This window comes from Saccopteryx leptura, chromosome 1 (genome assembly GCF_036850995.1).
Source record: "Saccopteryx leptura isolate mSacLep1 chromosome 1, mSacLep1_pri_phased_curated, whole genome shotgun sequence".
In the NCBI taxonomy this organism is placed as follows: Eukaryota; Metazoa; Chordata; class Mammalia; order Chiroptera; family Emballonuridae; genus Saccopteryx; species Saccopteryx leptura.
The window spans coordinates 122,255,251-122,269,450 of NC_089503.1; the positions used below are offsets into that span (position 1 = coordinate 122,255,251).

At 43.0% G+C, this 14,200-nt stretch overlaps 1 protein-coding gene across 10 annotated transcripts in view; it reads right to left on the reverse strand.

Moving 5' to 3' along the window:
- The window catches only part of TRIO (trio Rho guanine nucleotide exchange factor), a 339,734-nt gene that overhangs the window by 168,157 nt on the left and 157,377 nt on the right, over nucleotides 1–14,200 (reverse strand). For all 10 annotated transcript variants that reach the window (XM_066374347.1, XM_066374307.1, XM_066374298.1 and 7 more), the window contains one exon: nucleotides 9,224–9,454. In XM_066374347.1, coding sequence (XP_066230444.1) covers nucleotides 9,224–9,454 — 231 coding nt within the window. The remainder of the gene's footprint in view (nucleotides 1–9,223; nucleotides 9,455–14,200) is intronic.

The following is a 14,200-nucleotide window of genomic DNA, read 5'->3' on the forward strand; positions in this document are numbered from 1 at the left end:
TGTGTTCAAAGTCAAACTCCCTCCCAGGCTTTAAGGCCTTTTACAAGAATGGGAACATTACGTGGATTGCCAAGGAATCCCGAGTCAATAGACTGGTCCAAGGAGCATTTCAAAGACCAGCTTGTGGATTCTTTTAATTTAAAAATACATATATTTGCAAACTGGGGTGTGTGTGTATGTGTGTGGGGGGGGGGTTACCTCATCTTAGTCCAGTCAGCCACCCCAGATCTCAGCCAGCAGCAGCTGTCACCTCTCTGCCTTGTGAACTCGAGCCCAGGAACAAAGGGGACAGCACAGGATTTACTGCCAGACTCCCGGAAAAGGGCAAAAGCTAATCCCTTCTGGCAGCCTTCCTGGTTCAAGACAGAAAGCAGAGCTGGGAGGACTACCCCACCTTCCTTGCTGTTCAGAGGATGTGGTAGGAGATCACTCCTCTGTACGTCAGTGCCCTCCAATGGACACAGTGACTGGGTCCAAGGTCAAGGTCGCTCCAGAGTGAGCCACTTCCTAGCATCAAATGTCAGATGTGCAGGAAATCCTACTGATCGTGTAGTTTGTAATTACAAGATTGAATGTGATGACGGTAAGTCTGGTTATGCTCATTTCTTAACTAATAATATTGTTGTCAGCACGCTATCTAGGATGCTGTTTATGAAAACTAGATAAGACCTCTGACTCTAAACAACCAAGAACACATTAACCTAGTCTATTTTTACGAGTAATTCAGGACCCAAAGGGTATTCAAACACATACAAACATCTGTCAATTCCAGCTGTTTGAAAAAGACAATATACAGTAAACGTTTTCTGCCATAAGGAGAGCCCTTTCTAAGTCACATTTTATGCATATAAAAATGAAAACAATAAGCTCTTCTAATTCTACATTCAGTTAAAAATAAACTGAATTTTTTCATTACGTGAAACAAATAAAAAAGAAAAGTACTTTTAAAATACTCTGCATTTGCTCATTTTTATATAAAATTAGTTGGCAACTGTAATTCTCTCCATGACCTCTCCTACACTCCCTCCAAACCCAAGTTAACCTAAGTCTCACTTATTTTAGTTAATTCCTTGCTCAACCTATTGGCTTTCATTTAAATCACTGGAGATGTAAATGTGGACAGAAATGGGCCTAATGTGTTTCTAGCTGTGCCTTTGTGGACTGCTAAAGGAAGCATTCAATCAGAACCCTCCTTGTGATCAAATCAATGGTATGGTATTAATTACAGCAAAGGATGACTGATCAACCTAGCAATGTCATATCAAGTTTAATGAATGTAAATAGGTGACCAAAAAGGAGATCTTAGATATCTTGCTTAGATAATGTTAATTTTTATTAAAGGCTGGTGTTTCGCATTGCTGTGAAGTTATCGAATATTAGACCGTTAATGTAATTACCCTCAAAGTTTAAAATCACGAATGAAGAAATACCGAGTTGATTACCGGCCTCCTCTTATGCATCCTATCTTGGGCTGCCTGACGCTTTCCCCTCGAAAGCCCGAGTGTAGCCTACTGCCGAGCCAGCGTCCTGGTCACTGGCGTCCCAGTCACGAGCTCCTCCCCCAAGGAGGCCGGCTACCTGATCAGCTGCATGGAGGGGACAACAGGCCGGGCTGGCTGAGAAGAGCTGGCCTCCAGACTGCCAGTAGATGTTCTCTCCCTTGCTTCCTAAGGTAGCTGACTAAACTTCAAAAATAAAGTTTTTTAAAGCCTTCGTAAGTAGCCAGTTTCCTTCACACTCGTGGGTGGGCAACTGCAGCTGCCAGGAAGGCCCTTTTCCCAGCCCAGAGAGCCCACTGAAATATTCCTTCCTCCGTCACAGGTCAGTTCAGATTTACTCTGTGATTAGCTTACAAGTGAAGCATCACCCTCAGGTCAAGAGCAATGATGCCGTTAAACATCTACGACGCTTCTGGGAGCCTCTGCCAAGTCACATGACTTTCTCAAGGCTCTGTTTTATTACCTAGAAAATGAGGGGCTTGGCCTGACATGACCGCAGAGGCCTCTGGATCCAAATTCTGTGATGTGCATGACGTAACCTTTGCAGTGAAAAGAAACACAAAATTTGACACACATCTGTGGGCTCTGGGGGGCTGAAGGATGAAGGCATGACCTCTTAGGTCCAGCACTTACAGCTTCTTGAGGATAATGACGGTCTCCCTGGTACCCCCATTTCTTCTTTACTTCTCTCCAAGGGAACCAAAAACTAGAAAGTGGTTTCTAGAACATTACAAAATGTACTAAGCCTAATGCTCACTTGAAAAAAGAAGCTATCAAAACAAACAACCACCCCCGACACACACACACACACACACACACACACACACACACACACACACACACACACACAAAATCCTCAGTCAAGTTACACACAGAAACATATGACACAGAACCAAATGCCCTGCGTCACAAGAGCTGGTTTTGCTGAACTGACATGTGACATACGCTCCTACGAACATCACTCCATGCGCCCTCCTGGCTGAAAGGAAATGTAGGCGAAATCAATGAGGAAGGGCTCACAAAGAGGCTAACAGGCTTTAGAAAGTTTTTACATCATCCATGCATCTCTTAAAAAAAATAATCAATTTTCCTGGTGTTACCCTAGTTTTAGTTATATTTGTACATAAAATTCCTACAGGAAAACAAAGAAACATAGGAAGAGGGAGGGGAGAATAAAAGTAGGTAGGTGCCTGACCAGGCAGTGGCGCAGTGGATAGAACGTCGGACTGGGATGCAGAGGACCCAGGTTCGAGACCCCGAGGTCACCAGCTTAAGCGCGGGCTCATCTGGTGTGAGCAAAGCTCACCAGCTTGGACCCAAGGTTCCTGGCTTGAGCAGGGGTTACTGAAGGCCCACGGTCAAGGCACATATGAGAAAGCAATCAATGAACAACTAAGGTGTTGCAACAAAAAAAATACTGATGATTGATGCTTCTCATCTCTCTAGGTTCCTGTCTATCTGTCCCTATCTATCTATCCCTCTCTCTGACTCTTGCTCTGTCTCAAAAAAAAGGAAAAAAAAAGTGACCCTGCCTGGGTAAAAAAGTAGGTAGGTTATTACTCACATAAATAGTACTACTTTGGATATTCCCATAAAACCCCAACCAAACCATCACTGGTTAATTCTTTTAGTGATTTTCTTTTCTTTTTTTTTTTTTTATTTTTTTGAACTGAGAAACTGGGGAGGCTGATGGACAGACTCCTACATGTGCCCAATCAAGATCCACCCGGCATGCCCATTAGGGGGCAATGCTCTGCCCATCTGGGGCATTGCTTTGTTCCAACCCAAGCCACTCTAGCACTTGAGGTGGAGGCCATGGAGCCATCCGCAGTGCCCAGGCCAACTTTGCTCCAATGGAGCCTTGGCTGCAGGAGGAGAAGAGAGAGATAGAAAGGAGAGGGGAAGGGTGGAGAAGCAGGTGGGTGCTTCTCCTGTGTGCCCTGGCCGGGAATCGAACTCAGAACTTCCAGATGCCAGGCTGACGCTCTACTGCTGAGCCAACTGGCCAGGGCCGTGATTTTCTTTTCTTTGAAAACAATTTTATTAAGACTTTATTTATTCATTTTAGAGAAGAGAGAGAGAAAGAGAAACAGAGAGAGAGAAAAGGCAGAAAGAAGCAGGAAGCATCAACTCCCATATGTGCCTTGACCAGGCAAGTACAGGGTTTCAAACCAGCGACCTCAGCGATCCAGGCCGATGCTTTATCTACTGAACCACCACAGGACGGGCCCCTTTTAGTAATTTTCTAAGCATTATTTTGTTTTTCATTCTTAGCTTGGAAATGAATATAAAATAGTCCAAAGTTGTCCAAGAAAATTCTTCCTTTGTCCAGATAATGTTATCTGGGAAACTGAAGTTATTATGTATAGATCCAGTCTAATTACAGAACTATATAAGTATATACACACACAGAATGCATATGTGTATGCATCATCTTCCCTGCCCAGCTACTCCCCAGGCACCTTCTCCTTATGGCAATGTGGCTGGCATCAATCAAAGGGAGTCCCAGACTGTCTGGGGTTTGTTCTTGGCTCTGCCCACTTTTTATCATCCCAGCTCTGGAGCACCTGTGTCCTCAGGGGCTTGATGGTCTCAGCTTCCAATTTACCCCAGTCCCTCTGCTTCCAGTTCCACTGACTCACAGGGCCAGCTCCCTCCTCACTGTGTTCTGCTTTGGGGTAGGGAGTCAATTTTTCCACTTTTTTAACTCCCAACATTGAACTTCCAGCTCTTCCCAGGCTGCAGCCACTGAGATTACTCTGACATTCATGGTTCCTCTGGGTTCACTAGGGCAAAAGGTAATTCAGCTGCCCTAAGCGCCCCAGGAAGATCAGGGGTCAGCCTCTATCTGGTCTCAGCAGTGACCAATCCCAAACACTTGCCCTCCAGTACTTCCTAATTCTGAGAAACTTTCAGAAAAGATAGCAATCCTCTCAACCATTCTTATCAAGAGCCACAATCAGAACTGTGACCGTGGGAATGTAAACAGGAGAGAATGTTGATTCTGCCGAGTGGGATGGGAGCAACCCACCTTCCTGGCTGCCTGAGAACAGGACAGGTGAGGTTCAGGAACCTTCACATACCAGCTAGGTCCAGTGTGTGTGGTGCCAGCCTAGACAGAGTCCCCAAGTCAAGCATCATGGGAAGACGGCCTGTACCAGCGAAGGACAGCAGCCTAGGACCTCAAGTAAACCTGTGAGATCGCTTCTCTGTCAACCTGAAAACCATTTCTTTGCTTTTTTGGCATACCCTGACTTCCCTCCCCCTGCTAGAATTTAGCATTTAAGACCCTCATTTTGCCTTCAAGTGCCAAAATCTTTACTCTTTTAAAGATCTCATCACACTTGCAAAATTTACATGTGCTGAAATGATCCCTTCCTTCCTCTGGATCCCTAACTCCCTAACATCAATCAAAGTTACTGTTTCTTCAGGCAGATCTCCAAGCTGGATTACTTGATCCTAATATGATGCTAGCCCTCCCTTGTTCCAGAATGAATGAAAAAACTTTTGGCTGAAATGACTCCTATAGCAAAACTGGAGAATTCCTTAAATTTCTTCATTAACTCACTCAACAAACACTAGCCCAGATGCTTGGGAAACACCAGGGAATATAAAAACACAGGTCACTGCTCCTGTGGACCTTACATTTCTACTCTCTTAAGACTCCTCCATGGCTTGCATGGCTGTCCACAATGGGAACTTCATCTGTGTCCTCTCCTAGAGCCTGGCTCATCAAATGGCAACCTGAGCAATCTTTCTAAGGCAAGTAGCATCGTGTCATCCAGCCCCCTCTGCCCACAGCATCAACTCAAAATGCTCTGCATAAAACCAATCCCCTCACAGTGTGAACTCAATGTGGTGAAACAGAAATGCAGTCACTCCTCAGCAGGCTGGCCGTGAGCATCCAGTGAGCATTAGGAAAGGAAAGACACTCACACGTTGGTGAGCACCCACAAAGCAGCAAGGTGAGCTGGATGCAACAAGTTTCCGTCTCCGCCACTCACAGGTCACTCCAGGCCACGGCACCAAGTCACCGCATTCGGGCAGGGTTGCTGTGTCCCTGCAATGGCGTCCTAAGTCTTACAGAAACAAGTCCCAAGTCTTCACCATAGAGGTCACCTTTCCTGCACCAGCACCAGCCCGGGCCTCCCCACTGCTCCACTCAGGGCCACCTGCTGCTCTCTGATCAGGCCCTGCCCTTTCCTGCCTCCCCACTCTGCAGCTCCTATTGTTCATTCCACCAACTACTGGCCTTCAAAAAGCCACTCGAACCCTGCTTCTCCCATGAGGATCTTCCCAGAGCCCAGCAATCACTACTTGCACCCCTATTACAGGACTCCCCATTTCCTTGTATACTAGACTAGACCCTTGATATTGGAGAAGAATACGGACAAAACTCTCAGGGATTCGCACAAGTCACTAACATGGATTTGTCCCCTCCGAGTACATGCACAAGGTAGGCAGATATCAGATGAAGGTGGCTAGTTACCCTCACTCTGGGTAACACCCCAGTAGGCATGACTCAAATTTATGCCTCAGCAAAATTACACCTGACAATAACCAAAGACATAAGTGCTAAACCTGAATATGTTGTGGTCTAATTCACTAGACTATTAAGCTATCTACTCTTACTAGATTATAACTCCTTGAGAAAAGTAACTTTGAGATAGTCAACATATTTACCTCAATACCGCTCAAATGTTACACATTCAGTTAAGATATACTGGGAAAAAAATGAAGTATGGATGAGAGGAATCTAGAGTGGACTGGATCTGTCTATCTTTTCAGAATACTAGTTAATGGTCCCACATCGGCCTGAAGAAAGTTCTTCCAAGAGATAACTCAGCAGGGGTGACGCTCACACAAGAAGTCCTGCAGGGGAAGCCAGCCTGCACAGTGTGGGTCACTTCACCTGACAAGCTGCAGTAACTAGATCCTGCTGCTCAACTACCATCCTATTTGAACATGCACAACAAAAAGAGATTATCTTGTTATAATGCACTAAAGCACACTCTCAACTGAAAAACACCACTTGGAGTAACCCAACCATTTGTGATTTCAACCAAACATCCGCTGAGGGTTGCTCTAACAGTGAACAGCAGGCAGTGGGCATGTGCACACTATCCGACCATCAGGCAGTATGGCACAGAGAGTATTGAATTCATTTTTAAGTTACCACCCACAAAGGTTAATATTGGTTAGTAGCTAGCATGAATATTGCTGCAAGTCTTCAGTGAGTCTTCCACTCCCCCACCCCATCCTTTGATTTGGACAGGTGCTAACCATTATGTAAAGTAGCTTCACCTGCCCCCACACCACAGCACTGACTCTCAACTGAAACATCATCCACACAGAAATTACAAAGTTGCCTTCATTTGTTATTTTAAAAAAAACACTAAAGCAAAATTACCCATGTTCCCACCTATTGCAAGGTCTCCTCCCCTGGGGGTTCACTGTCAACAGTCTGGCATCTACTCTTCCAAGTGTTTCCCCCACAGACACGCGCATGCCTTTGTGGAGGCTTGTTTTCATTAAAATGTCATCATCCGGCACCTACTGTGTAGTAAGTTGCTTTTCTTTTTTTCTCTGCAGTACTTGCAAATGAGTCTTCCCCATCCAACACAACCAAACAAAAACGTGTGATATCTCTAGTTGGCTTGTGTGTTTGTGGATTTTGATCGTTTCTGAATTCACAAATTTATCTTTTGCTGACAACGTCTTTCTAAAGTACTATACTTTTTTTCCCCTACTCCATGCTCAAATGGCAAAAATTTCCACGTGCTGTGTTTGTTGAGTTTCAGAAACACAGTTCTGGTTCTGACATCCTACGCAGTCCTTCAGGGTAAAGGACTTTGCTTCATCTTATCAACTTTGCTCCCAATATCCCACGTCAAGTCGACACAACAATTTCCGATTTGCGTAACAAGTCCAAATCATTCCCGAACCATTTAATCAACAAAATCTTTGCCTTCCAGACCACTTACCTGTTCTCTATGGAAGGCTAACAGGACCAGGTAAGCACTGTGTGCTCAGCAGAGCACTTTCTCCTGCTGACGCCCCACCCAAGCTCCTGTTCTTGAGAAAAAGCTAGCTGGAAGAACTGGCCTCATTATTGTAATTACCTTTCTAATATAAAAGTTAATGTTTGCTGTTTTCAAATTCAAGTGCAGTAAGTACTTGGTGCCAAAATAGACTAGACTACTCAGGCTCTCCCCACAGGCTGCCTTTCCCTGTGCCTGCCCTGCCGTGCACAGTCCGGTGGCTTGTTCTCACGTGGCTGCAGCCGCAGGCCACCAGAGGTGTGGGTGGAGAGGAGGGGAAGCCCTGTGGCTGCTTCAGACACAAGTCCAGAAAGTGTGTTGGTCCACGGTCCTGTAATGGATACTTGATCCAAGAGCCAGAGAGGTGGGCAGCAAAGGCCACTAATCACTAGTTTTAAACTATTAACACTTCACTCTTTGTGAAAGTTTTGGGACAACTAATAAATACCAGTACTCCTGTTTTCAACCATACCATTTCAGCTCTCACAGCAACTCCTAGACTTGGACTCCTCCCCTTCACTTTCAAGAACAAAACAAGCAATTACCTTCTTAGACTAAAACAACGTTGGAAAGAAGAATGAATCACATCAAACCCAAGGCTCCCGGGGCACTTTGCATTGCAACCTTCAGCAAACTCAAAGACCGTAAGTAGAATCAAAGCACAGCACGTGAAAATGAAAAATTACGGCACAATCAAAAAGAATGGCGAACTCACCAGATTGCTGTTGCGCGAAGAAGGATGAATAACGTGGAGAATCTGTGTTTATCAGAACACAGCATGACTTTCTGCAATCTCAGCCCATTCAGCAGAAAACCCACTCACCTTCAGATGAGACTTGGAGAGTGAAATCTGAGCTCCTACATGTCTGAACAAAGCAGCGGGCTCTTGGACGCTCAGGGACAGAGTGGTTTTGTCTATAGCTGTGGCTTCCTGCCAGCTCCCCTGGAAACCGGGAGCTTTCTTGCACCCCTAAGAATTCCTCATCCCCAGAGTTAACACCTCATTCACACCCTTGTCTTCCTCTCTATTTTAAAGCAAGGATACAACTATCATCTTATTTATCACTAAAGCTAAAGTCATATTTTATATGTTCCCACAGTTGTAATCCTCAAAACCCTGGTAGCAGGACAGGCTTCTTTGTTCCATAATAAGGCGATAAACAGTATAGGGACTGGGCTTACTCTTATTTTTAAACAACAACAAAAGGGATGTCCACTGCTTAGAAATGAAGAGTCATAAAAGTTCACTTTTCATCAGACAGCTATTTATTAAGCACCTGCTCTGCCTCACAGACTAACAAGTGGGAATAGAAGTGTGGTTAGCTTGTAGTTGAAGTAATGGAAGAGCAGACAGAACTTAGTGTAACAGCACCTTGGTATAAGCACCTCTGCATTCTTTTCGCAAATAAATGTAAATACGAACAACCGATTTCAAGAACAAAACTCAGAGTCTCCCGTTAGGGCCCAGCAGCATTGCATGTATTCCACGCATATGAGGGAGTTAGCGGCTGCAAACAGCTTGGGCAGACGTTCTCAGAAGCTGCGTGTGCTATTGTGTATTTTGTTTCCCCCATCGTTATCTTCTCTTCACTCCATCAGCACAGGTAAGCCCAGTGGGAGGACAAACTAAACTCCCAGTTCAGCACGACCGTCCCCGGCGAGGAGGGGCTGTGTGGCACTGACCTGCTGGACGTCCTGCTGGAAGACGCACAGCTGCAGCCGCTGGTGCAGCCGCACCTTGCGATGCTGCCAGATGTTTTCCAGCTGTCGCTGGTGGTGCAGCACCTCGTGGATGACATCCAGGACGTGGTGCACAGCCTTGGAGTAGTTGGCAGAGGCTGTCAGGGAATCAGAGCTGCCAGGAGTCAAGGGCCGCTGAAGCTTGTCGAGGAGCGACTTCCCATCCTGGCTCACCTGCTCGCAAAGTGGACAAGGGGTTAAAAACGAGTGATGACTCAAAAGTCGCAGCTTTGCCCAGGCCACACTGCAGACTCCATCCTCAGATATATGTGCACTCATACTCACACACATACATAAGCCATAGTTTTATTTTATAAATTTTATAAAGAACAAAATAAAATCAAGAACAAATCCATCAGTTATCCAATGACACCACAAAACTAAATGTGGTAAAACTCTGAGTTAAAAAACATTATTATAAAAAAACAACAACAAAAAATGTTATTATAAAACATTGCAGTAGATGTTATTCTTAATGAATAAATATAGTATTTTGCCTTAAATGACATAAGTTGGCTGATATAAAATTGCACTGTTGGGGTATCCTCAAATTAAAATTTAAAAGGAATACTTTTCTCTTGAGATATTATTAGAGAGAAAAAATCACACTGGAGCAAAATTTGAACATGGAATCTTGAAATCTGTTTTTAAAAAATCAGTAATTTAGGACTTAGCAAGAAATATGCACATAAACTTTCTGACATAGTTGGACAGCAATTTTACTTTACAAAATAGAAAGAAAACTTTTAAATGCCATTTGATTCATTAACTTTAAAAAGTAATGCTAATTAAAATGTCATCAGCTTTTGAAAAAGACTTTAGTGCTGTGGCAGTTAACTCTTGAAATACATAAAATGAGATGCGAAGCACTCAGACTAACCAAAGAAATAAGTAATGATGAGGGTGAAATGTGGGGGGAAAAGTGTTATCTATTTTTCCATAAAAGTGTTATCTATTTTTTCATTTTTAAGAGAGTCTTAGGACTATGGAATGATTAAGCCAGATGTGATAGAAAAAACATGTCCAATCAGACAGTAAGAAAGACATGCAAAGTAACGGGGCTGTGTGACTCAGAAGGCTTCTTCAAGTAAAGCCTTGACACCATGACCTCTGAGCTCAGACACTTCTGACTCTGAAAACCTCCTTGGGTTTCTATTGATGAGATGGGCGCGTTCAGGGTGGGACAGCCGCTTTCGGAGTGGAATGGCCATACTTGGGTTTCTACTGAGAGGAGGAGCACACAGGGTTCAGAGGTGAGACCTCCGGACGGAGGAGGAGGGCGATGGGTGAGCGCACAGGCTGACACAGTAAGCCTCTAGCAACCACAGTCGAGGCAAGTGCGAGGCCTGCGGAATTTTCTAATCTCTTCTTTTAATCCTCTTACAACATTACGTCATGGTGGAATGCAACATTTTTTCCAATACGCGATTTTGAGATCTTTGTTGGAGGTGCTGACTGTTGCTTATGAAAGCTGCCCTTCCTAGGTTAAAAGTGATCTAATATAACAAGATGGCAAAACTTAAGTGGAAACAAGCGAAGCTGACATAACCAAACACGGCAGGTAAAAAACGAGCCAACCGAACCACTGATTTAGGAGTAGGCAGGTCCTGATACAGTGGCTATGAGAAGGGGAGGCACAGTGAATGGACTTACTGTGATGGACTCAGAGAGGCAGAATATTACTTCAAAAGGAAAAGTGTCCTGTTTTGGGTAATAACCTGAGCTAGGCACTATTTAACATACAAACATGAAGTTCTTTTTAAAATTTTTCTTTTCTAATATACACTAATTTTTCTGGGAATGCGATTACCATGTTACTCAAAGCAAGGCAGTGTGTGGTTTTCTTTGGAACTTGACCAGAGTTGCTTAACATTTCAAACCATCAGTTAAGATAACACTAGCCTCAATACAGTATCTGAGTCACCACGTCTTACTCATGTCCAGTCTGCATTTGTAGTTGCCATATTCATACTGATTTTATACATATGGCCTGAATATCTATTTTTTTTCTTTTCTATTGTGCATGTACTTAGGCATTTACAGGCTGAAATACATTTTATCATAAATCACTTTTTTCTGTCTTTAATTTCTACTATAGCATATATGCAATTTACAGGTATGAACATACATGAATTTTATGTGAAGATAGGTTATTATCCATACATTTTATTTTAGCAGGCATCCATCATAACATTTTTGTTAAACGGGGGGGGGGGGGGGCAGCATTTCTCAGGACTGAGAACAAGTGTTATAATACACACATTTCACACTGCACAGGGCCTAGAAAAATCCCTTATAAATATTTCCTCTGTGTTTTAGCCATTGTAACATATATAAACAGAGAATGTGCAGCACAGCATATGATTTGGTGAACACCTGTCAGATGCATATAGACTAGAAAGGTGTGGCAGAAACTGACAGCTGCCTCGTCAAAGTCCCTTGCCTCTTCTCAATACCAAACCCCTGTTAGGAACAGTAACGCCCCAGCTATGAAACATTTTCCAGCCTTGCTTACAAACAGAAGTGGCCAACGTAAAGAAGTAAGAAAATATTGACTGCGACTTCCAGGAAAATGCTGAATAGCAGGCTGAGCATGCTTATTCCCTGTTGCCTCTTTCTGCTCCCTGATGCCAAGAACTTGGTGGAGATGGCTGGAGCTTCAGCAGCTACTCATGACCTTGAGGTAACCTTCAGAATGGCAGCCCACTTGCCAAAAGAGGTAAATCAAAAAGACAAAAGGATGCAGAGGGCCTCTGACTAAGAGAACTACCACACCAGCCCTGGAATGCCAGTCTTTGGACTTAAACACCAGCAAAAGCAAACCTCTATCTTAAACCACTGTTTTTGATCTTAAACCAGCAACACAAGAAAACATCAGTTCCCAGCCCTTACCAAGTCTAATGTGACACCGTCGTTATTCTGCTCCTAAGAAGAAAAGAATAATCTGAACAAGAATATTCCACTGATTGTCTTTCCTTGGGTGGGAAGAGCTGATACTATTACTGGGCTGAGAAACACCATGCTCGCTCATGGCGGAGGGGTGGTGAGGGGTGGCTGCATATGGAAACACACCAATACCTTAACACAAGATAACTCATTAAGCGAAGTTTTGTCTTCTGGAAATCCCTAAGCACTGCTGGTACCGTCACCCAGTGGTGGCAAAGCAGCAGGGAGGATTCTGGGCAAGAAAACACACTTGTCTGCACGAAGACCAGACAGTGCGCAACTCCACGGGCACGCTCAGATACCGCATTTCTCCCAAAACCCTTTTAGAAGTAATTCCATTTTATTTCAGTATAGCTTTCACAGATTTCTCAACTTAAAAGGTATTATTAGAGTACATAAAGAATATCATATATGTTTTAGTAACTTTTAGCAAAATATCTTTGTCTTTGTAAGTATAGTAGTATTACGTAGGGAAATAATATACTAGAATTTTATGAAGACTACTGTTCTATTTTATGGAAAGAGATTTTTTAAATGGTACAGAATAACCAGAAGAAAATTATTGAAAAGAGAGACCAAAACGTATGGGGGGAGGGGGCATAAAAGTATGTTTACAGTTGTTTGTATGCAAAATAATATAATAATTAATAAATAAGACTGTAAGAATAAACTCTGTGTTTCATGTACTCACAACTATAAACCTACTTTGGCTCCACCCTGTATATCTAGCCGCCAAAATATTAATATACAATTTCAGTACTAAATAGTAATATATGTGAGCATTTTTTATTTCTGTGCTATAGAACCAGATAAACTAATTTGCTTAAGTTATATGTTTTGCCTAAAAATGTGTTTCTAGCATTTCGGCAGTCAAACCCTATCCCTCAAAGGCACTATACTATAGCTGCAAAAAGAAAATAAAAAAGCAGGACTTCCTTCCATCATTTTTGAGCAGATCAAAGTGTCTCATTTCTTTAGGTTTGCTCTTTGTTTCTCTTGGAGTACAGTGCTTAGGGGACTTTCACGGCCATGAAAGTTACATTTTACAAAGATTAACATTTTATAAACATCAACTGATATGCTCGAATACCTAACTGAATTTAAGAAAGTGGAAGTATTAACTAAAGCAAAAAAAAAGTGATTAAAATTTCAAAGTTTACCATGTCAAAGTTTGTTCCTAATATTTAAGAGGAAACTTAACTGGTTAGAACCTATAACAAAGTCTGGTTCTTAAATATTTACTTTTAATCACAACTGCATATAAATTTGCCACTTGAATTCCTGTACGTCACCCTAAAAAATGTTCCACCAAACCTCACAAAGACTTGCCTATTCTTATTTCTGGTACACCGATCACTATGTTTCCCATTAAATCAGATTAGAACTACTGCTAAGAGTCTCCAGCAGAAATATTCTTCACTTGTACAGAGTAAGCAAGTTGCTCTGAGCTAAGAGAACAGTACTTAGCGATTATTGCTTAAGATTGCAAAAATCACCACCCAAAGACCAGCTATGACCTATGATCTGTTGATTAAGTCCAAATGTGGTGTTGTAGATCTAGAAGTGCTAGGAAATGTTGAGATATAACCCCAACAGGCAACATACACAAATACATCAAGGCGTGGTTAGAAATGACTACACTTAGCCTGTCATAAATAAACGGTGGTCCTCTCAAACCTTTATGAAATGAATTACCCTATGTGCACTAACTCAAACCAGCAACATCTGCTTTGATTCCTTCGCAGGGCTTGGCTCACGATGGCCTGCAGAGCACAGACCTCAGACCTCCATGCTAAGCCTGGAAACGGTTTCACAGCCACCACTCTCCTGTCCAACTCTTACATAATTATACTCAAAAAAGGTTTTTGCAAAGCAGGAGTGATGAAGACGTCAGCATGTGAGTACCCAGCTTATCTTGTAGCTAAGAGTCACATTCTTCAGCCAAAGACATGAACAGCCTATCTTTAAGTAAGG